At 37.6% G+C, this 22,054-nt stretch overlaps 2 protein-coding genes and 1 long non-coding RNA gene across 6 annotated transcripts; 1 reads left to right on the top strand and 2 right to left on the bottom strand.

Annotated features, from left to right (window-relative positions):
- Positions 1-584: 584 nt before the first annotated feature.
- On the bottom strand, positions 585-3,867 carry LOC125579374. Its single transcript, XR_007317390.1, has 3 exons — positions 1,269-3,867; positions 923-1,198; positions 585-782 (listed from the first exon to the last, which is right to left on the bottom strand). It is a non-coding gene; the product is annotated as an uncharacterized LOC125579374 (long non-coding RNA).
- A 1,042-nt stretch (positions 3,868-4,909) lies between these two features.
- Positions 4,910-12,866, top strand: LOC106370978 (F-box protein At1g80960-like). Its single transcript, XM_048743426.1, has 8 exons — positions 4,910-5,296; positions 5,452-5,608; positions 5,680-5,775; positions 10,849-10,925; positions 11,192-11,410; positions 11,484-12,095; positions 12,169-12,357; positions 12,447-12,866. Exons 1-8 carry the CDS (start codon positions 5,135-5,137, stop codon positions 12,747-12,749), a joined length of 1,815 nt encoding a protein of 604 aa, XP_048599383.1. The 5' UTR covers positions 4,910-5,134; the 3' UTR covers positions 12,750-12,866.
- Positions 12,867-18,242: 5,376 nt separating this feature from the next.
- Positions 18,243-21,882, bottom strand: LOC106425937 (translocase of chloroplast 132, chloroplastic-like). 4 transcript variants are annotated; one of them, XM_048743425.1, is made up of 9 exons: positions 21,336-21,882; positions 20,859-21,260; positions 20,162-20,641; positions 19,894-20,026; positions 19,787-19,810; positions 19,591-19,655; positions 19,222-19,488; positions 18,775-18,897; positions 18,243-18,689 (listed from the first exon to the last, which is right to left on the bottom strand). In XM_048743425.1, the coding sequence occupies exons 1-3, from the start codon at positions 21,593-21,595 to the stop codon at positions 20,290-20,292; spliced, it is 1,014 nt and encodes a 337-aa protein (XP_048599382.1). In that variant the 5' UTR covers positions 21,596-21,882; the 3' UTR covers positions 18,243-18,689; positions 18,775-18,897; positions 19,222-19,488; positions 19,591-19,655; positions 19,787-19,810; positions 19,894-20,026; positions 20,162-20,289. The 4 variants fall into 4 exon arrangements, with proteins under 4 accessions (XP_048599382.1, XP_022566713.2, XP_048599381.1 ...); XM_022710992.2 differs by having other exon boundaries at positions 19,222-19,410; XM_048743424.1 differs by having other exon boundaries at positions 19,591-19,810.
- Between the last annotated feature and the right edge of the window lie 172 nt (positions 21,883-22,054).

Genomic DNA, 22,054 nt, shown 5'->3' with positions numbered 1-22,054 from the left:
TATAGCAATAATGGTTAATGATTATATGACTATTTGATGGTAGTGATGGTGGTTGGAGATTAATAGCATCGAATAATTAGATACGTGTTGTATTTATTTGTATGTTTTTATTGTGTATATGTTTTTGTTGTGTATAAGACTACATTAGAGATATACTTTCTTTTGTAATCAATTTTTGTTTGTTTGTTATTACTTTTTTTATTTTCTCAATCAATTTGGTCATCCTTTTGAGTGATATTGAGATGTCAGGCGTCAAGAGCTATCCGGCTTCTTTGTGAAAAAAAGAACTATCCGGCTTGGGTATTGATGTTTTTTTTTTTCATGTTTTTAGTTTTCTCTTGTTCTTGTTCTTTCAATAATTGTTGAATTATATTACTCGTGTAGGTATCTCATCCTCCTGAGCCTCATCTTCATCCCGCGTAAGTCCTAAACTGAACATTCAACAAAACACCAAGAGCTTGCATCATCCTCTGAACTTTCATCCAAGGATGAAGAAGTTGCTGCTTAACATTTTGTTTTTCTTGTTCAGAACTAACCCTACGTACTGAAGAATTTTTGTGAGTTTGTTTTGGGCTTTGCAGTTATGTAAGCAATTCAAGTCTCTGTCTTATAAAGACACATTTGATATAAGAAAATGTTACATCAGATTATCCTGAAACAATGGGTGGAACTTGATTTTGGTTTGAGAGCTACAAAAAGTAAAAAATCTGGGTTTAGCTTTATATGCTTTTGGATTTGATCATGATCATCGGGTGTGCATGTTGTGCTGCTGGTGAATTCTCCTGAAATCATACAGAATCTGTTAAAAGAGTTTGGATTTTGGTGAGATATCATTAACATCAAGACGGATTGCTGCAACAAATAACCAAACATTGATTTGTAAATGGAGAAGACATCTAGAGATCAAAGTTTGTCTCATTACCTGTCTCATTACAGATCTGTGAGAATGTTCTTGATTCCCTGGTCTTGCATTCCCCTAGGCCTAGTCTGGAAGAAAAGAAAAAAAAAAAATCTTAGCTCACTGGTTCGCTCTAAACCGAAATGAAGACGTAACAGTGAAGCCTTTATACACAACAGTTAAGTACATATAAGATGATTAGAATTGGACTTACTGTTGGTTCTTTTGGATTTCTTTGTATAGCTTCAGTGTGATGTCTCACAGCATCATGATACTCCTGCTCCTTGAATAACTTATTACCTGTATTACAAACACAAAATGATGTTAGTATAACTCGCTTTACCAAGATAGAACTGCAAAACCAGATTACCTTTTTGACGCTTTGCCTCACCAATAGTGGGATCAAAATACTATTGATGCAGCAAATCTTCTTGGCTCTATCAGCCGCATTCAGCCTCTTCAACGTATCTGGGTTTTGGTGCTCCGCAAGAGATTTCTGGTAAGTCTCATAGTGAATTACTAAGTCAAACACGATCACGTTTAGATTCAACCACGAAAAAATCAAACATGATCACATTCTTGCTTTCCAGAATCTGAGCAGCCGAACCTCCACCGTGTAAGAAGAACAACTTCCAGCCTCCTAATCAGAGAGCAAGACAGATGAGGCAGCCATTATACAGAATATAATATTTCTCTCAATTTTAGGATCTGTGAGGATGATGCTCAAAGATGAAGCCAAGCCATACGTTTTTATAGGTGAGAGTCACCGCCTTGAAGCTAGATAAAAGTCTTTGAAAGCGAGATCTTGGTTGTAGTGGCCAGGAAGAGCTAAGTTTTGGTTAATTATGTTGAATCAATGAGACTTGTAACCGTTGGGAGGTGAAGAATCGAAACGGGAACGACATGAACAAACTCTGACGCGAAGATTAGTGACGATGAACACTTTTTTTTTGGGTCAAAGTGACGATGAACCTTAGAAAGGCGAATCAGGAAGAAGAGGTAGGCGAGATGGGCTTTCTTTTGGTTTGCACTGCGGCCCAGAAAGAAGAGTCCATAACCTACAGAAAACAAAAAAATCGTGCAAGCCCATATATGTGTGACGTGGCGGAAAGCAGCGTTTCTATTGGATGATTATCTGATCCAACGTGGAGGGTCTAAACGATGAGTATATTGGCCTTTTAGTATTGTATAGATTGTTATATAATTCTATTAAAGTTCATATGTAAACATAATTATTTTTAGATAACTTTTATTAAATAATATTCATAAAACATTAGTATTGTTACATAACTTTTATTAGTATATATGTTATGCATTTTCATAATATATACTATATATGTACTATGTTATGGCTTGTGTTTACATATTTCACACCAATCATCTCTTGGCTCAGCTAGGAAGAAAGTTGGAGCAATAAGATTTGACCAAAGTTGATGTGTTTCTGTTTCTCTTTCAATGGTAATCTCCAAAGTTTCATCTGCAAGCCAGACATGAAGCAATGAACTCGTTGAGATCAAGTGTTCACATCTTTCTTTTAGGATCATCACCATTGCAGTTGCTATTGAGTTCTAGAAACATTTGGAAAAGAAAAAAATGGAGTGAATCAAATTACCAAACAAAATCAAGATCAATTGAAGAAAAAAGTATTTCAAAAATTTCAAAATAATATGAAAATAAAATGAAAACTTCAAAATAATATAAAATATAATGAAAACTGATATATTTAGATAGTTACTATATAAAACATATTTCATGACATTATTTTTTAAAAATGCAGTTTTTAGTTTTTTAATTTGAATTTGAAAAAGTGGTGCTTTTATATCGATCCCAGTCATTGGTTTTAACGATTTGACAAGGTTTTAATCGGGTTAGCCAATTTAATTCAAATCCAATTTTTACTACAGCCTGGAACCGGTTAAAAAGCGAGGACTGGTCTGGTCCGGTTACTGAAAATAATCTCTTTATCCACCGGCTTGCTCATGATCAGCAAATTTTAAAGAAAATTTTTGTCAACCATATATGGATAGATCATCATCATCATCTAATCAGGTAAAATATTTAATTGGATCCGCTGATAGGAGATGGTTTTTTCTTAGATATTTGATTGGAAAAATAATATGGGCTAAGCATAATGATATTGAAACTGCAAACATTATTACTTGTAACTCTCATAACAACTTAAGAAGCCGTCCAGTATTGTGTCGAAACAATGGGAGCATGTGTGGAAACAAGTGTCTCATCTTGTATTTGACAAGCCAAAGACTACTAATTCCACAAAACTGCTTGATGGGTCCAATCCAGATGACATATTGATTACTAAGGTAGGTTCCCTTTGTCAGTTAGTTTTTCTTTTTCTTTGGCATTCTCTTATTCTCTTACTTACTCTTTGGTGGTTTTTCAAAGGTTATATACAATCATCAGGGACATATAGAGAGCTGTGTGATCAATTATTCCTCATCCCGTGGTCTAAATGGAATTCTCAATACTTGGATTCAATCACTCAAAAGTTCTCACACTCATCCGCCATTTTGATTGTTGGGATCGAACTGGAAAAGCTTCGAGTTTCCATCAGACTCATTCTCTCATCCAAGCCTCATGTCACTCTCGCTAAGGTTATACATTTTTAGAAGCTCACATCCCTTTAGAAACTGCTCTAATCTTAGGACCCTCAAACTTTATTTAATCAACGCTACCAAGGTTGAAGTCTTTTATACACTACTCTCATCTTGCCCTTCTCTTGAGGTGCTTGTACTGTACACCACATGCACCTACGATATTGGGGGCCCGTTGAAGATTGAGAACAACAAATTGAATATCTTGCATGTGTTGTTTATGGATAACATTGGTGGCTTTTAAGTGTCATCAACTAGTCTAAATATCCTCGTCATCCAAAATACAACTTTTGGGAATGATGATTTTTTCCTCTGCTCCCCCAGACTCCAATTTAGTAAGAATTTTTTTACACCTCACATCAGCTACAACATATCCAAGGTAAATGTCTTGTTTCAAATAATGAATTTGAATATATAGAAAATTAATTATTAAGGTGTCTGATTTTGAGTTTGACATTGTTTTGATCAGGAGGAAAAAAGCAATGTGCATGAAGAATTTGTTAACAACATATCTGGTGGGCTTTGTAAATCGATTGCACTTATGGCTGCATCAATGTCAGTGAGTATAAATTTAATGAATCGAACAGAAGTTGAGATGTTACGACAAGTCTTGGTTTTATGGATTCGTAAAATGACGGTACTCGAGATCACATTTAAGGTATGTGCTTGCTTTAAAGTTGAAGAATGATTACTACTACTAAGTCTTGGTTAGCTTTTAACAACACGTTGCTTGGTATGTTGTGCAGGATAACAACAATGCTTCTAATGAGTCTTGGGAGAAGAATTTGTGGGAAAAGGATAATAACAACAATGTTGCGTTCCCAAATGCAAAATTCCGCGCGAAAACTCTGTGGATGCCTAACTTCAGCCGTTCGGAGGAAGAGTTTGCCTTTGTTTGATCAAGCATGGGACGGTGGTAGATGAGATGATGATAAAGACTGCATCGTTTTCTGCAAGGAAAAGTTGGAGATAGAAGCTGCGGTGAAGAAGAGGCGGTGAAGAAGCTAAGAGTGCTTCAAACAGAAAAAGACCAACTCATAATCAAATTTATCTGATGGAATTTATTTTGTTTCAAAATCTTTTGAAATATTTTACGGTTGTCAATTTTTTTTTTCTTTTCGTAAAGTGTCCGCTTGAAAATCATCAAATGGAAAGAAAAAAAACGAAACCATGATAACTAGTGAAAATGTTAAACCTTTGTTATATCACCGTTGGTGAACGCTTATCTAAACATAGTGTTACGGTTTATGTAATTTTGAAGGATAGTGTTATTTTTGGATTTCATCTTCGCCTCAACCCTCTCACAGGCAGCATTCTTCAGCAGCACTGTTTCTTCACTTGCTCCCATGGCAGTCTTCATAGCTTCAGCTTTCATCTCTTCAATGAGTTTCTGATAAATAACATGCCTGAAAATATTTGAGTAAATGATAACTAAACCAATACTTGCGTACCGAATGCTTAACCGATAAAATCAATTATTTTTATATTAAATTGAACCGGCAGTAGAGATGATTAAAACGCCCCCTTCCTCACTCCCCAAGCAACGGGCGGAGTTTCTGAAACCTAGTCGTTGAGATTGCTGACCAAAAAAAAAACAAAAGTGTCCGTGAGATTGATCGTAGCCATGGGAGGAGTATCGTTCAATTTTGGTGAGCTGCTGAAGTCGGTGGAGGAGGCTCAGGAGCATGCGGAGATCACCTCTCATCACTCCAATTTCGCTGAGTCCACCGAGGCTGTGCTCAATCTCGTTTGCACTACTTGCTGCAAGCCTTGCCGCTCCAGAACCGTACTGATCTTCGATTCTCTCACCAAATCTTTTCTTTATGAATTTGAATCTGATTTTATCGGTGGTTGTTACAAGTTACTTGGTTTGATTGCATGTGAATTGCATGACTACAGTATTTTGATTATTTTCTCGTTATTATTATATACACTGTGAAGGAAAGCGAGTTGCATACGAAAAGAACGGGGCATACTGAGTTTGTGGATAAGATAATGGAGACAGTTAAATCCACCAGCTTAGAAGCAGCTCCTAAGCCTGCTATGGAGATTGACAACCCTGATGATTGTTCTAGTGGTAGTGGAGATTCTGCTGAAGGTAATTTGTAAATGTTTACGCATATGAAGTTCAACGTTATTTCTTATGGTCTCTCTATCTCTTTACTGCAGAGATGGTTGTTCCAGAGGTTGACAAAAACATACTCGAGGAACTTGAAGCGATGGGCTTCCCTAAAGCTCGTGCTACCCGAGCACTCCACTACTCTGGTAAAGTTCTAGCGTTTTCACTATTGGTTTTGGGCTCCTATTATAATCTTTTGTACAGCTTACTTCACGTTTCTTAATATCTCCCTAAGAATTATCTGAAAGTGTAAAAGGGTTTTGTGCCTGAAAGCCTTAAAACTTAAGGCTGATCTTAATAGGTATTAAGCTTATTGAATGAGCTTAATGGCATTTTAAGCCAATGCTTATGGCAGATAGATGGTCAGACAATGTTTGTGGCTAAGTGGTCTCCAGGAATGAATCAGGAGAAGCCAGAACTGTCAGCCATTCCAGTTTGGCTTGATTTCTGGGACGTTCCCCTACAGTTCTTCAATGAGGATGCTCTCAAGGAGATAGCAGGTCTGGTGGGAAAGCCAATCTGTCTCCACCCTGCAACAAAGAATCTAACCAACCTGGATGTGGCAAAAGTATACACTATCATTGACCCTCGCAAACCTCTACCTGAGGCTGTAAATGCTAGCTTTGAATCGGGTGAAGTCCAGAGAATCAAAGTTACTAGCCCCTGGCTGCCAGCAGTATGTGGTCATTTCTTGCAAGTAGGACATACTATCTCGCGTTGCTCTCTGGCTCCTAAGACCTGTATCACATGCCGCTCAGCAAAGCACAACACCGAAGATTGCCCTCGCTCTAATAATGGACCTCCTAGAGCTTCTGGCCCAAAATCCAAACCTAAAGTCCAAGCTCCTTTGATTGTTGATCCCCCTGCCCCTTTTGAAATTGAGCCTCCAAACCAAATTGTGGTTGATGCAGCTGCCTTTGTTGTTGCTGATCCTCCTGCTCCACCCGCCATTGGTAACTAAGATAACGAAGATGGCTCTGCTCCCCTGAACCAGAGGCACCAAAAGAAGGTCCTGATAGCTATGAAATCAAATCAGTTCCTTGCTTCCTCCTCGGGACCTAAATCACCCCCAATACCGCACTGGTCTGGCTCCTCGCACGGTACTTACAAAGGATCACCCTTTCCCCTGAAGGAAGGTCGATTGTGTGTGGACCTTGACACGGCTTTTCTGGGTTCCCCAAGGGGTTCCCCAAGGGGCTCTAGGCTTTCAGACTATGGGTTTTCCTCAGGCTCTGAACTACCGTCGGAAGAAGATGATAACCCAAATGATGAATGGGACAGGTACATTAAGGTGGTCTCCAAGAGGATTCAAAAGCAGCTGAAGGGAAAGGCTAAGGCTAGGGCTAGAGGCCCTCAAAACCTCTAAATTCTCTCCTATGGATATTTTTTGTTGGAACATTAGAGGTTTCAATTGTAAAACAAAACGTCGCGGATTTAGGAAATGGCTTAAGCTACAAAAGCCTATTTTTGGCGGTCTCATTGAGACCCACGTCAGCTCGGTGAATGCTCCAAAGATCATCAATGGGGTCTTTCCGGGATGGCGATATGATTGTAATTATGAGTTTTCGGAACTAGGGAAAATCTGGCTGCTATGGCACCCGTCAGTTTCTGTCTCAGTGCTTCACAAATCTCTCCAGTCTATATCCTGTCTAGTGAAGTTACCTTTTGTGACTACTGAACTTGCAGTAACTCTGGTCTACGGATCAAATCATAGGAAAATCAGGAAGCATCTATGGTCGGAGCTTATCTTCTTAGCCTCATCTCCTCAGATCTCAAATCGCCCATGGGCAATCCTAGGAGACTTGAATCAAACTCTCTATGCTGATGAAGACTCAAACGCGGACCACTTTTCTTCTACCCGTGGTATGCGTGAATTCTCTCAGTGTGTAATTGATGCTGGGATTCAAGATCTTCAGTTCTGTGGTTCATCTTTCACTTGGTCCAACAATCAAGGACCAGGAATTATCTCAAAGAAGTTAGACAGAATAATGGTAAATGACGAGTGGCTTGCGGCCTTTCCAAATGCTTTGGTAGTCTTCGGAGAGCCGGGAATCTCGGATCACAGTCCATGCTGTATCTTCCTGGATGCGGGGAAGCAGAAGATAAAACGGCCCTTCAAGTTCTTTACCATGCTTAATGATCACCCAGACTTTGTGTATTTGATCTCGGAATGCTGGAACTCTCTAAATTTCTCAGGATCCAAAATGCTAACTGTCTCGAAGAAGCTCAAGCACCTCAAAAGTATAATCCGAGAGTTCAGTCGCCATAACTTCTCTGGAATTGAAAGAGAGTAACGGAGGCTTTCGACCACCTGCTCTCTTGCCAACGGGAACTCTTAGCGTCACCAACCTCTGCTACTTCTATCAGAGAACGTGAAGCTCACTCCAATTGGTTTTCTCTCGCAAAGGCTGAGGAATCCTTCTTCTTCCAAAGATCTCGAGTAAATTGGGTCGATGTTGGTGACTCGAACACTCAGTACTACCATCGATCGCTAAAGTCTCGCCAAGCGCTTAACCAAATCATCTTTCTTGTTGATGATAATGATAACATCATTGACTCGAATGAGAAAATTAAACAGCATGTTCTGCAGTTCTACCAGCGGTTGCTGGGGGGTCCTGTGACTCCTTCACCAGTCTCCCAGGATGATATAGCATTTCTTCTCCCTTACAGATGCTCTCAGGAGGTCTACCAGCAACTGGCGGCTCCTTATTCGCATGAGGACATTAGAACAGCGTTCTTCTCTCTCCCTAGAGGGAAATCCCCGGGCCCCGATGGTTATCCTGCTGAGTTCTACACCGCGCATTGGAGGTCAGTTGGCTCTGATATGACAAGTGCAGTTTCTGAGTTCTTCAGCTCCGGTATTCTCCTCCAACAATGGAGTGCAACTGTCCTTACTCTCATCCCTAAGAAGATAAATGCGACCTCAATCTCTGACTTCAGACCTATTTCCTGCTGTAATACCACCTACAAAGTTGTTTCCAAGCTGCTTGCCTCTCGTCTGAAGCAGGTCCTGCCTCTTATCATCTCAAACACGCAATCTGCTTTCATCCCAGGTCGTTTGATGATTGAAAACGTCTTGATGGCTACAGAGCTGATAAACGGCTACAACTGGAAGAGTATCTCTAAAAGATCTATGCTCAAGGTGGACCTAAAAAAGGCTTTCGACTCTCTCGAATGGAGTTTCATCTTCAAAATTATGCAGGCTTTGGAGTTCCCCGACTCTTTTATCAGGCTCATTCGACAGTGTATCACAACAACAAGATTCTCCGTCGCCATAAATGGTGAAATGTGTGGTTATTTCAGAGGAACAAAAGGCCTTAGACAGGGAGACCCGCTATCACCCTACCTGTTTGTTCTAGCCATGGAAGTTCTATCTCAGCTGCTGAATGCAAACTACAGGAATGGTCGCATTGGCTTACATCCGAACGCATCTCATCCGCTGGTTACGCACTTGGCTTTTGCTGATGATCTTATGATCTTCTTCGATGGAGAAAAGAACTCTCTTTTAAGTATTGCAGATACACTTCACGAGTTCTCCTCTTGGTCAGGGCTTATGATGAACCGAAACAAAACGGAGCTTTTCATTGCAGGAATGACCCAGGCAGAAGCTGATGATATCTCTCATCTCGGCTTCTCCCTTGGATCATTACCAGTGCGCTATCTTGGATTACCCCTGATGCACCGAAAGCTTCGAATCTGTGACTACAGGCCTCTGCTAGACCAACTAAAGAACAGGTTCTCCTCATGGACCCTCAGAGCTCTCTCCTACGCAGGAAGGACAGTCTTAATCTCCTCTGTCATCTATGGTACTATCAACTTCTGGTTCTCCTCATTCATACTCCCCAAAGGATGTATCAAAATGATCGAATCACTCTGTTCGCGCTTCCTTTGGAATGGTAACATAACCACAAGAGCAGCAGCAAAAGTCTCTTGGTCTCAGCTCAGCCTACCCCGTGATGAAGGTGGGCTCGGATTCCGGAACCTGATCATCTGGAACAAAACGCTGTGTCTGAAGCTCATCTGGTTAATCTTCTGCGAATCGGAATCCTTGTGGGCAATATGGGTGAAAGATAACTACATAAAAGAAGCTTCGTTTTGGAGCTTAGATGAGAGCAAAGTTGCTTCTTGGACGTGGAAAGCGCTTCTCAAGCTTAGGCCCCTCGCGGAAAGATTCATTACATGTACACTGGGGAATGGCGATAAGGCTAGCTTCTGGTTTGACAGTTGGTGTGTGTTGGGACCGTTGGAAAGGTTTTTTGGTCCTTCAGGGCCGATGCAAACAGGTATGGAGATAGACTCCAAAGTTGCTGATGCTTGTTCTGACGCTGGCTGGTTACTGAGGCCAGCTAGATCTCAAGAAGCTGAAGAGCTCCAGATACTCCTCTGCTCTGTCCCACTACCGTCGCACTCTCAATCTCCTGATACCAACTCCTGGAGAGTGAACGACACTGACATGGAGTCCTACTCAACTAAGCTCACATGGGAATCTCTAAGACCCCGAGGACAGAAGCAAGACTGGGCAGGAAAGGTTTGGTTCAAAGGTCATGTTCCAAGTCACGCGTTTATGATGTGGGTCGCACACTTGGATAGGCTTCCCACAAGGTCTCGCTTGGCTTCGTGGGGACTCCAAATTGACACATGCTGTTGTGTGTGTAACCATTTCCATGAAACACGTGATCATGTGTTCCTTAGATGTGAGTATGCAGAGCAAATTTGGAAAATGGCAATTAGGCGATTGGGATACAGACCAGTCCTCTTCCACACTTGGGACGCCCTTCTTGCTTGGATAGATATGAGGGTTAGGCACTGTCCTTCGACTCTCCGTAAACTAACTGTCCAAGCTATCCTATACAGACTTTGGCGTGAGAGGAATCAGCGGCTGCACAATGCCTCACCAACACCACCCCAAGTAAGCTTTAAGGAGATAGACAGACAGATAAGGAACGCCATTTTGGCTAGGAAACACCGCAGGAATTTCAAAAACCTCATGCAAATCTGGTTGACTCATGAGTAATGGCTTTACTCTGTTTTTGTAGTTCTTTTTAAGCTCTCCCCTGTTTTTACTTTTTTTGCCTGGGGTTTGCTTCACCTACTTTGTTTTTGTACAAGTAACATTTCTCTTTTGATTAATGAATTCACATACTTAGCAAAAAAAAAAAAAAGCTTATTGAATGAGTGTTTTTACTTTCTGTAACATAATTTGGTCTTCACCTCTTCAGGTAATGCAAGTCTCGAGGCTGCAGTTAATTGGATGGTGGAGCATGAGAATGATCCTGACGTTGATGAATTGCCAAAGGTTTGTCAATAGTTTGGTTTTCAGCAAAAAATGTCTTTTCTGAACTGTTTTATTGTTCTCCAATCCTGAATGTGACAATATTTTATGTTAATTTTTTTTATTTTTGTTTATATCAGCAGACTAATTTGAGGGAGATGTTATTTTCTTTGATTTTGATTGGAAAATAATCATAAGCATAATGAAATTGAAAGTGCGAACATTAGAAGTGATTACAACGAGGTACATGTAACTCTCTCATAACCCAATTGTTTGTATGATCTGAGCAGGTGAAAAGCGTTGATTGGATCAGCAAACTCTCGAATGATGTATTGCTGATGATATTATCGAGACTTTCTACCAAAGAAGCCATAAGGACGAGTGTTTTGTCGACACGATGGGAACATGTGTGGAAGCACGTGTCTCATCTTGATTTCGACAAGCCAGAGATTAATAGTTCCACAGAGTTCTGTGAGGAGCCCAATCCAGATGATACATTGATTACTAAGGTATATTCCCTTTTATCACCAGTTTTTCATTTTTTTGGCATGCTCTCACTTACTCTTTGGTGGCTTCTCAAAGGTTATAATCAAACATCTTGGACAATTAGAGAGCTGTGTACTCAATTATTCCTCATCCCAAGGTCGAACTGGAATTCTCAATATTTGGATTCAAATATTCACTAGCGTGAAACACACCAGAGTTCTCACACTGAACCGCCATTATGATGGTTGTGGAAAAGTCTTCGAGTTTCCGTCAGACTCATTCTCCCATCCAAGCCTCATGTCACTCTCACTAAGTTCATACATGTTCACAAGCTCAGATCCCTTTAGAAACTGCTCTAATCTTAGGACTCTCAAACTTGTATTGATCGAAGCCACCAACGTTGAAGTCTTTAATACGCTACTCTCATCTTGCCCTTCTCTCGAGGTGCTTGTATTAAACATCAGGTGCTTCTACGAGACTAGGGGTCCTTTGAAGATTGAGAACAGCAAATTGAAGCTCGTGCATGTGTTGCTTAAGCGTAACATTGGTGGCCTTGAAGTGTCATCAACTAGTCTAGACATCCTCGTCGTTGAAGATACCTCTTTTGGGAAGAAGGACTTTTTCCTTTCATCCCCCAAAGTCCAGTTTACTAATAACTTTTGGGTTGCAGGGAGGTTCGCACCACAAATCAGCTACTATATATCCAAGGTAATAATGAACTTTTGAATGTATACGTAGAAAATTAGTTTATTAAGCTAGTTGATCCTTGTGTTTTGATCAGGAGGAAAAAAGCATTGTGCATGAAGAATTTATGAACAACATATCCGGTGGGCTTTGTGAATCGATTGGAGATGTGCTTAAATCAATGTCGGTGAGTATAGATTTAATGAATCGGACAGAAGTAGAGAGGTTACGACAAGTCTTACGTTTATGGATTTGTGAAATGTTGGTACTCGAAATCATATTTAAGGTATGTTTGTATGCTTGATTCAAAGTTGACGTCTTAATTTGCTTTTAACAAGCTACGATTCATGAAACGTTGCTTGGTCTGTTGTGCAGGATAACAAGAATGCTCCTAATGAGTCTTGGGAGAAGAAGTTGTGGGAAGAGGATAATAACAATAATGTTGTGTTCCCCAATGCTAAATTCCGCGTGAAGGCTCTATGGATGCCTAACTTCAGCGGTTCAGAGGAAGAATTTGCCTTTGTGTCCTGTTTGATCAAGCATGGGACGGTGGTGGATAAGATGATGATAAAGACGTCGGCGTTTGCTGCAAGTAAGAAGTTGGAGATAGAAGCTGCAGTGGATAAGCTAAGAGCGCTTCAAACAGAAGAAGACCAACTATTGATCAAATGTTTCTGACGGAATTTATATCTTTTCAATCTACTTTTGAAATATTTTACAGTTGTAAAAAAAAAAAATCTTTTGGTTGCAAGAATTAGTCAACAAAATAATTAGCAGGGGGACTTAGTTAGCACACAAGTCTCGTAAAAGCGAATGGCAAAAAACGAAACAGTGAAAATTCTAAACCTTTGTTATATAACCTTTAATTTGAATTTTTTGGTTTTTTCAATTTTCTTTTTTCAAACTTTTTTGAAATTTTATTTTGAATCTGAATTTCTTTTAAACTATTTTTAAGATTCTTATTTAAATTTATATATTTAAAAAAAATTCTAAACTCTGTACTTGATTCCAAATCTTAAATTTAGATTAGTTAATCTCAAGATATAAGTGTCATATACCATTTCAATTAAACTTATTTTGATCTTTGTGTACTATATTTGTGATAAAAAAAATACTGTTATCCTCATATTTCTCTTAAAACTTATAATAATATGATATAAGGTATATAATCTATGGATATTTTACTGGGAAACGGCATTCTTTAGGCATTGTATGATTAATGAATGCACAAATAGAGAAGAAAACGAAAAGAATACAAACTCAACTCCAGTTTGAAATGGCTCATGAATACCAAACTATATCGGTTTAATGTCTAAGAGCAACAATAAACATATCTTTTAATCCAGTGTTTATCATCTTTGGTTTCTTTATGAGCAATACACGCCGCAAAGAAGACGGTCACATTGAGTATGCCCATGAGTCTTTCTGTAACATTGCCATCATGGTCTCTGTCAAGTTGGGGAAATGGAGACTAGAGTGAGAAGAAGTACCTTGATTATGCGGCATGCTGCAGATAGGAATTCTTTCTGTAACATTGCCATCATGGTCTCTGTCAAGTTGGGGAAATGGAGACTAGAGTTCATCCTCAAAAAGAACCGCCGGAATAATTGGAAGAATTGGTTTGCTCATGTGGAGAGTGAAGAGAGAATCGAAAAGGAAATTGCCTTTATAAGCGCTCAATTCTCATACATACAACCCAATACAAATGTCACCTGTCAAAAGAAATTTTTTTGTAGGTTCACTTAATAAATAAACACATCTCCGACAGCTTTTTTTCAACACGATTGAAAAAGGCCATGACCCATTTTATTGAGCTTATATTTTCTTGTTAGCTTTAGAACTGTAATTTGAAATTTTTTGACATGATTGTATTGCTAAACAATGAAAATTACCAAAACAAAAATAAAAAAAATGAATACACCAGTAGGGATCCATAGTAAAGTAGCACACATTTATTTTGCGTATGTATGACTAAAGATTTTTATATAAAAGCTTCATATTTGTTTCTAGAATAGTTGAATCTCAAGAGAGATAATCTTCGTATTAATCCAAAAACATCAAGTTTCAGACTAAATTGAGAACGATTGCCACTCTTTTTAATATTCCACTAGGAGTCACCGAGACAAGACAACTTTTTATATTTTTCTATTGATAATAACATAATCAAAGAAATTACCGTTTCATAGAATTTCTTGTTGTCTTTCGAAGTAACCATAGTTTCCAGCAAGAATTCCATCACCATCAAAGATTGAAGCTGATAAGACCCGTTGCCACCATTCACAGTAGATCTTTCAATTACCTTTTCTAAACGGTTTAATTGAACCGAAGTTTTTTTTTACCAAATACACTAGAGGAAACATAGAAAAGAACAACAATTTTTTTTTGTCAGATTTAAAATAAATTGGCAATCAAATAAACCAAATGTAAGGAAGTAAAACAAATCAAAGATAAAAAACAAAACAAATCAAACAAGCCGATGTTGAAACTATAAAAGGCCATTGGTTTAAAACTATAAAAAATCTCTCTTTCTCTTTTGACTACTAGGGTTTCGTGCGTAAATGATTTAGCTTCAATTTTATATTTAGACCATGTTCTTAATTAATTTGCTTTTAACAGGAAATCTTTTTTTTTCTTGAATCAGTAACAGGAAATCAGTTTTTTACGCCAAAATCATGCCTAATTTGAATTTTTGATTTCTTGTTTCCAACATTTATATTGAAGCCCAAAAAGGTATAAATATATAGCACATGCTTAACCTAAGAAAAATACTCAGGCCCAATTCAATTCTAAATACATACGTGTAAGGTCGAACTTTATAACGTTGTTACATATGTATCAGTTACATAACACGTGGACGGCTAAGTTAACACTGAAACATCACACTGTCATCTTTCAACCCCACCGCTCTGAAGCACCGTCTCTGCAATCTCCGCCGCTGGTGAAAGTGTCAAAAATATGCAAACATCTTGTTGACAAGAATGAACCAGCATTTTGTTAACAACTCTCTTTGTTCCTCCTGAACATCTTGTTGACAAGAATGAATTCGAGTAATGTTCCAACAGCAACATCATCATATCAGGTTCACATATTAAAATTTTTATAAGATAAGATTATATGACTAAACAGATATTAATATATATGTAGTCGTGAAATGTATTATTGAAGAGAACGACCAAAAAAACATGGTAGGTGTATGTGAAGTATAGCTATCACATGAGAACAAATGCTACTATGCTACTTCTGATGAGGTAATCACTTGTTATGGTTATTGTTGCTCTATGTCGTTACCATTAGTTGACAATAACAATAAAAAAAATTCAGCATCTCCCAATCAAACAAAATGGGGCTTGAATTAAGAGAAAGAACAGGGTTAAATATGTAGAGAATCAATAATATCGATTTTTTTGGTTTTTTCAATTTTCTTTTTTTCAAAATTTTATTTTGAGTCTGAATTTCTTTTAAACTATTTTTAATATTATTATTTAAATTTTAATTATATATTTAAAAAAATTCTAAACTCTATACTTAATTCTAAATTTTAAATTTAGATTAGTTAATCTCAAGATACAAGTTGTCATATACCATTTCAATTAAACTTATTTTGATTATTTTGATCTTTGTGTACTATATTTGTGATAATTTTTTTACTGTTATCTTATTATATTTCTCTTAAAACTTTTAATAATACTAGAGATTTTTCCGGGCTACGCCCGGGTTATTTTCCATATATTTTAATTAAATTTAAATTACTTTATAATTTGTATCTGAATATAAATATATTTTTATACTTAGACTGATTACAATATATACTATAATAAGTTACATTATTGATTGCTACATTTTTATTAATTTACAAATTTCCGAAACCTTTAACAACATAACATGGTGTTAGATTTATATGAGCTACCGAACTTCTAATATCAAACCAAAATAATCTAATGGTAATGTTCTTTACATTGGAGTATATGGATGTTAAAATGGGGAAACCCACCCCATTTAAGACACATCCCATGTTGTAAAAAAAAAAAAAATATTAAGACACACTCCATTCAAAAGCTATGCCTTTAGATTAATTTTAAATAGATCTATTACAATTTTTCATTTAGACCCTCAAATATTACATTGACTCATTTAAACTTGTTTTGACCAATTTAAAATGATATATGATCTTCTTTTTTTAATATTTATTTTTAATGTAAGACTATTTGGAAGAAAAAACACTTTTTAAAAATATTTTACAAATATTTAAAGATTGATTATGGAAAATGAGGTTTTAGTTGTTTTTTTTTCAAAAAACGCAGATTCGATTTTTTCGGCAAACCCGTAAAATTAAATTTTCCTCTAAACCGCAAATCGGATTTTCATCTAAAACAGCAAATTAGATTTTCCCTCTAAAACCGCAAATTGTATTTCTCGATAAAATAAAAAAAAATTGAAATTTATTACCAAAATAAAAAAAAAATTGTTTTTTTCCCGTCAAAACCGCAAGAGCAAAATTTTCCGCCAAAATCATAAACATAAAATTTCCAGCCCGCTAAAACAACAAATTCTTTTTTCCGCCAGAACCACAAAATCAAATGTTTTTGCCAAAGCCGAGAAAATCAAAATTTTCAGTCAAAAGCACGAAATCAATTTTTCCACCACAAAAAGCAAACTTCCAGCCAAAACCGCAAATCAAATTTTCCTGCGAAAACCTTGAAACGGAATTTTTTCCCCAAAACCGTAAAACTGGATTTTTCGCTAAAATAGTAAAATTAAATTTTCTCGCTAAAAATGGAATCACGTTGTCGTGCAAAAACCGTAATATCTTGGATTTTTCCGATAAAACCACAAAAATGGATTTTCCGCTAAAACCGCAAAATCTGATTGTTCCGTTAAAACCGAAAAATTGGATTGTTCTGCTAAAACTGCAAAATCAGATTTTCTCACCAAAACCACAATTTTATTTTTTACGTCATATCCATGAAATCATATTTTCCCGTCCAAGGAGAAAAGTTCTGTTTTTTGTCTTGCATATACTTTTCGTTCCTGTTGTCAATGTTTTTTGTTTTCTTAGCTTAGGAAAAAGTCTTAGGGGAGGGAAGAAGTTTGGAGATAATTTCATGACATGGTTTTGCCTTTTGCTATAAAGTATAGCTTTTGGTGTGGAATATATATGTTGTTCAGCTTATATAAAATTATTTTTCTTTTTAATCAACATGAAAAACTAACTTTTGTATTTTTGCTCTTTTCTTGTATGTAAAGTCTTCTCTACAATCAGTAATTTAAGTCACTTTTAAAGTTAATTTAAATTTTGAAATGCAATGATTTACAATATGCTGTAACAAATATTTATTTTCTACAGGTTTCATTTCTTTCATAAATCACCACTTTTTAAAATGATGTAACATCACAATACTGTAACTGTTAGAGAGATAGATAATTAAATTATTTAATTTGCAAAATTATTTTCTTACGAAACTGTTAAACTGATGGTAGTTTGTCATATGCGCGACTTGCTTACTTGAAAAAAAAAGATGTGAAGAGTACGCCAAAACAAAAATATTGTTTCAACTTGGCATAACTATCATCAAAACTAACACTATTCCATATTTACATGTTAATATATTAATCACTTTCTTTTATTTGGCTCAACCTTCATACTTTTCATTAACCAAATAGTTTTACACACTATCACTCTTCAGTAAGACATTTAACCAACTTGGCAACAGAATACAATATAGGGGCATTATTCTCAAAAGAGATCTTCCTTTGCAATTTTGTCTGCCACTCTATTCTCCTCTCTAGCTTGAAAGGCTACCTTGTGATCTCCTATCTTCAAGAGCATGAGTTGAATATCTTGGATATGGGCGTTGAGAGAAGGTCGTGGTTCCTCTTCTTGTAAAGCTTCAACAGGATCCCTGGAATCAATTTCATAAATCACTTCACAAAACTGAACCTTACAACCTTAAATCTCTTGGAAGATCACTTTCTATTTTCTCTTGGCATATTTTATTAGAGTCCACTTTAAAACGTCTTCTTAAAAAATAAACACAACTATATATTTCCCGCATCACTAATGCTTTCTTTATGTGCAACACCAATTGCTGTATCACTAAAATCTGTTGATCATTCCACACTGCAAAATAATTTCTGTCCACCATCACGTGCTGTAAGAACTAAAAAAAGGAATAAGGCGTTGGTAACATGTTCATATTCAATTCTAAAAAAAACATGTTCATGTTTAAAGATTTGTCTGCTCGCACAACACAGAAACAAATTTATATGATCAGGTAACCGGAGAAACATATTTGCATAGGATAAAAGATGGTGTTGCCGCCCGAGTCTGAGACTCCTGTTGTTTCAGAAAAACCAGAAGTAACTCTTGCATTATTACCTGAATATGGTAGCGAGTAACGTCTAGTGGTTTTCTCGGACCCTTGTTGCCGAGGGGAAGAAGTGCCATGTAGCCTCAGCTTGCTGTCGCAGATTTAGTAGCTTGCTTGTAGCTTACTCCCGAACTACTATTCTGATTACTATCAATTTGTTTTAATTCCTCAGGATGTTCCACCACAGTCTGATTTCATCAATTTTCTCTTCAACCTGGATTTGGCTACTCAATCTCCTCTTTTTTGGAACCTGTCAAGGTTGAACAGAATTCTCAATAACAGGATTATGTATTTTTCTCAAGCCTCGTTTCACCTTTTAGGCTTTTCTAGATCACCTTGAGGATTCTTTGCTGGTGGTGGTAGCTTTACAGATTGGCTTGTTGAGAATTCTTTGTTGACAAAATCAATCTTCTTCCTGACCAATGTAACTTCTTTCTACTCGTTATCATGCTAAGCTTCTGTATGCAATTCAACCATAGAGCTTCTTAGAGATCAAACATTACAATACTGAGAAGAATCAAATGGTTCCTCTCGTAAAAAAGAAAGAGATTTGATCCACAAAACTCATCTAAGCCCTAGGAACCAGACTAAATCCAGCTTTTCGTGATATTGATCACTTCACCCAACACAAAAGTTACGGAACAAATCACACAAAACCCAAAAGAAAAGTATATTTCTTTATTTTCAACACAATTGCCAAGTCGTGAAATAAAAATTCAAGTACACATTAAAAAAAAACTAAATAAGATTTTAAAATGGGGATGATTAGTTTTCATATATACCTCACGGATCAAGGCAATGCGCTTAGTCTCTTCCTCGAGACAACCAAGCTGAGCTTAAACCCTTTGCCCAATCTCCATCTTCCTCTCTATCTCCTCGTCTTTCGCTCCAGATTCTTCATCGTGTAACTTCTGCTTTTGGAGCTTCGTTTTGATACTCAGTGAAATCCGACCAACGACCCCTTCATGTCACTGAAAGAAACGAATTGGAGCAGCAGACACATCTTTTAATTTGTATACTCTGTTAAGCGGGAGATTGTCTTCCAATAGCTTTTGAAAAATGAAAACGAAAAATGAATGACCTCAGACAAAATGGCAACGTAAGCAGTTAGAACATTGATCGATCCAAGCTGCAAAAAGAGGGGAATGTACCTTTAGATTGACACCAAAGAGTTTCAGATCAGTTGTGGCTTTATCATCTCAGATTCAAGTGAAGCCTGCAATGAAAATAAAGACAGATAAGAGAGAAATATCATGCAAAGAACCTTATGTAAATTTAAATCCAATTTATTAATGTACAAATGTCAAGCTAAATGCAAAGTACAACACTGCGAAAGGAAAATTTTACGGAAATTTGTATGTCTCATCTACCCTGTTACAGAAAAAAACCAAAGTTCAGTAAACAGGATGCTTTATAAAAAAGCCTCAAATAGAGTGATGCAAGACAAAGAAGACCTGAAACGCCAACCATTTCTTCTCCACAAGACTGAGGAAAGGCCGAGTACTCTACCTAAAGTCGGCTGCTTTCCTTTCTGGTTCACAATTCTCAAGCTTTTGATGATTCAATCTGTTCTTGTGCTGATCCACTCTGAAAGAAAACAAAAGTTTGAGTAAATTTTATTAACTTTTGTTCTTCTCTGTTACAGAAAAAAAACAAAGTTCAGTAAACAGGATGCTTTATAAAAAAGCCTCAAATAAAGTGATGCAAGACAGAGAAGAAGACCTGAAACGCCAACCATTTCTTCTCCACAAGACTGAGGAAAGGCCGAGTACTCTACCTAAAGTCGGCTGCTTTCCTTTCTGGTTCACAATTCTCAAGCTTTTGATGATTCAATCTATTCTTGTGCTTTTTTATAAAGCATCCTGCTCTGCACCTGATTCCCCCTCGTCACCATTCATTTTGGAAGTCACAAAACCTGGTGCAGCCTCTCCCTCAGTTATATGTTGCAGGTTTGCCTCACCATGGGTCTCTCCACTAACCTTGGAATCTTTCACTTCCTTGTCATTGCTATTCTCTTCTTCCAGATCATCCATGGAATGTTCATGAGTTGCCTTTGAAGGTAAATCCTCGTGCAACCCATCATCGGCTTGGAAACCGACAATAGCTTCCACAAAGACAACATCAGAAACCAGTAATATATTGTTCTCTACTTGGTCATGGATGATTCTATCGTCTCCAAGCTTCTTCTCTTCCTTCTCTGACCTGCTCAGAAGCATAACCAAAACGAAATCACCAATCATTGCACCAATCAAACAAAAAGACTTAAGGTTTGATATAAATTCCAACAACCCTAACAATAAAATAGAGTAGAAACAAAACAATAGCTCAGGATTATCACCACAAACTATAGAGTACTCGTCTATTTTCAAAGATATACATAGAAGAAGAATTCATTGAAAATGAAACCATAAAAGCTTACCCGAAAGAGAGGAGAACAGCTTTCTTCTCAGGGGAGACGATTCCATTTTCAGAAAAAGAAAGTGTAGCTGTCTCGCTGACATTCCCTGCACCTGCTTCCCCTTCATCACCATTCATTTGGGAAGTCACAAAACCTGGTACAGCCTCTCCCGTAGTTAGTTGTTGCAGGTTTGCCTCACCATGGCTCTCTCCATTAACCTCTGGCACTTTCACTTCCTCTGAAGGCAAATCCTCGTGTAACCCATCATCGGCTTGGAAAGATTCAGGCTTCGAACTGTCGATAGCTTCCTCAAAGACCTCATCTTCGGTATCCCTCGCATCAACATCAGAAACCATCAATTCAATTATCTTTACTTGCTCATCGCTGACTCTATCTGCAAGCTTCTTCTCTTCCATATCTGACCTGTTCACAACCATCAAAAAGAAAATCCTTCAGTGAACCAAACGCCACCAAGAGTTCCAAGTGATTCATCACAACCTCCGTCTGAGAACCAGAGAACCAGATTCCTTCTGATCTCCTCTTCCTTCTGACGTTCCTGAAGACGTCATGCATCGTATCGGCCGATCCTTCATTCCCTTAGAACCCGTGCAGATACCACGGCTCAGTTCTGTGAATCTCACGATCTTCTCGTTTCTCCTTTGTTCCTCCGCCGCGGTTCTCTGGTTCTCAGACGGAGGTTGAGCCGGCGACGGCAAGGTTTTCTGCAGCAGACCTCCATCGCTGCGTTTAGATCTCATCGGAATCCTTCGAGATAGAATAACACTTCTTTTAGGATCACCGGATAACGTGGATTAAGAGAGGAAAAGCAAAGGGTTTCACGATTTGATCTAGCAAAATGGGATCTGGAAAAATTGAAAAGGGAAACGTCGAATCTATCGCCTCTAGGATCGCGAAAGGCGTGAAGAAGAACCAAAGCAACGGAGCTGAGCTTGATGACGTGTCAAAAAGAAATCTCCTGATTGGCTGATTTAATTGTCCTACGTGGACAGCTTCTCTGATGCTCATATAACCCTTTTATTATAGGTTAGATGATAAGGTATATAATATATGGATATTTTACTGGCAAATGGCATTCTTTAGGCATTGTATGATTAATGAATGCACAAATAGAGAAGAAACCGAAAAGACTACAAACTCAACTCCGGTTTGAAATGGTTCGTGAATACCAAACTATATCGATTTAATGTCTAAGAGCA

This window comes from Brassica napus, chromosome A10 (genome assembly GCF_020379485.1).
Source record: "Brassica napus cultivar Da-Ae chromosome A10, Da-Ae, whole genome shotgun sequence".
NCBI classification, from domain to species: Eukaryota; Viridiplantae; Streptophyta; class Magnoliopsida; order Brassicales; family Brassicaceae; genus Brassica; species Brassica napus.
The sequence above is the reverse complement of the archived record's forward strand: the minus strand, read 5'-3'. Positions and strand labels throughout refer to the sequence as shown.

Excerpts from the sequence above, each read along its gene's own strand:
- LOC106370978 (XM_048743426.1), top strand. The coding sequence starts at position 5,135 with ATGGGAGGAGTATCGTTCAATTTTGGTGAGCTGCTGAAGTCGGTGGAG. Across the intron at positions 10,926-11,191 it reads ACGTTGATGAATTGCCAAAG|GTGAAAAGCGTTGATTGGAT; the intron begins GTTTGTCAATAG and ends TGATCTGAGCAG. Across the intron at positions 12,358-12,446 it reads TACTCGAAATCATATTTAAG|GATAACAAGAATGCTCCTAA; the intron begins GTATGTTTGTAT and ends TCTGTTGTGCAG.
- LOC106425937 (XM_048743424.1), bottom strand. The coding sequence starts at position 21,595 with ATGAGATCTAAACGCAGCGATGGAGGTCTGCTGCAGAAAACCTTGCCG. Across the intron at positions 21,261-21,335 it reads TCTCTGGTTCTCAGACGGAG|GTCAGATATGGAAGAGAAGA; the intron begins GTTGTGATGAAT and ends GGTTGTGAACAG. Across the intron at positions 20,642-20,858 it reads GCTGTTCTCCTCTCTTTCGG|GTCAGAGAAGGAAGAGAAGA; the intron begins GTAAGCTTTTAT and ends GCTTCTGAGCAG.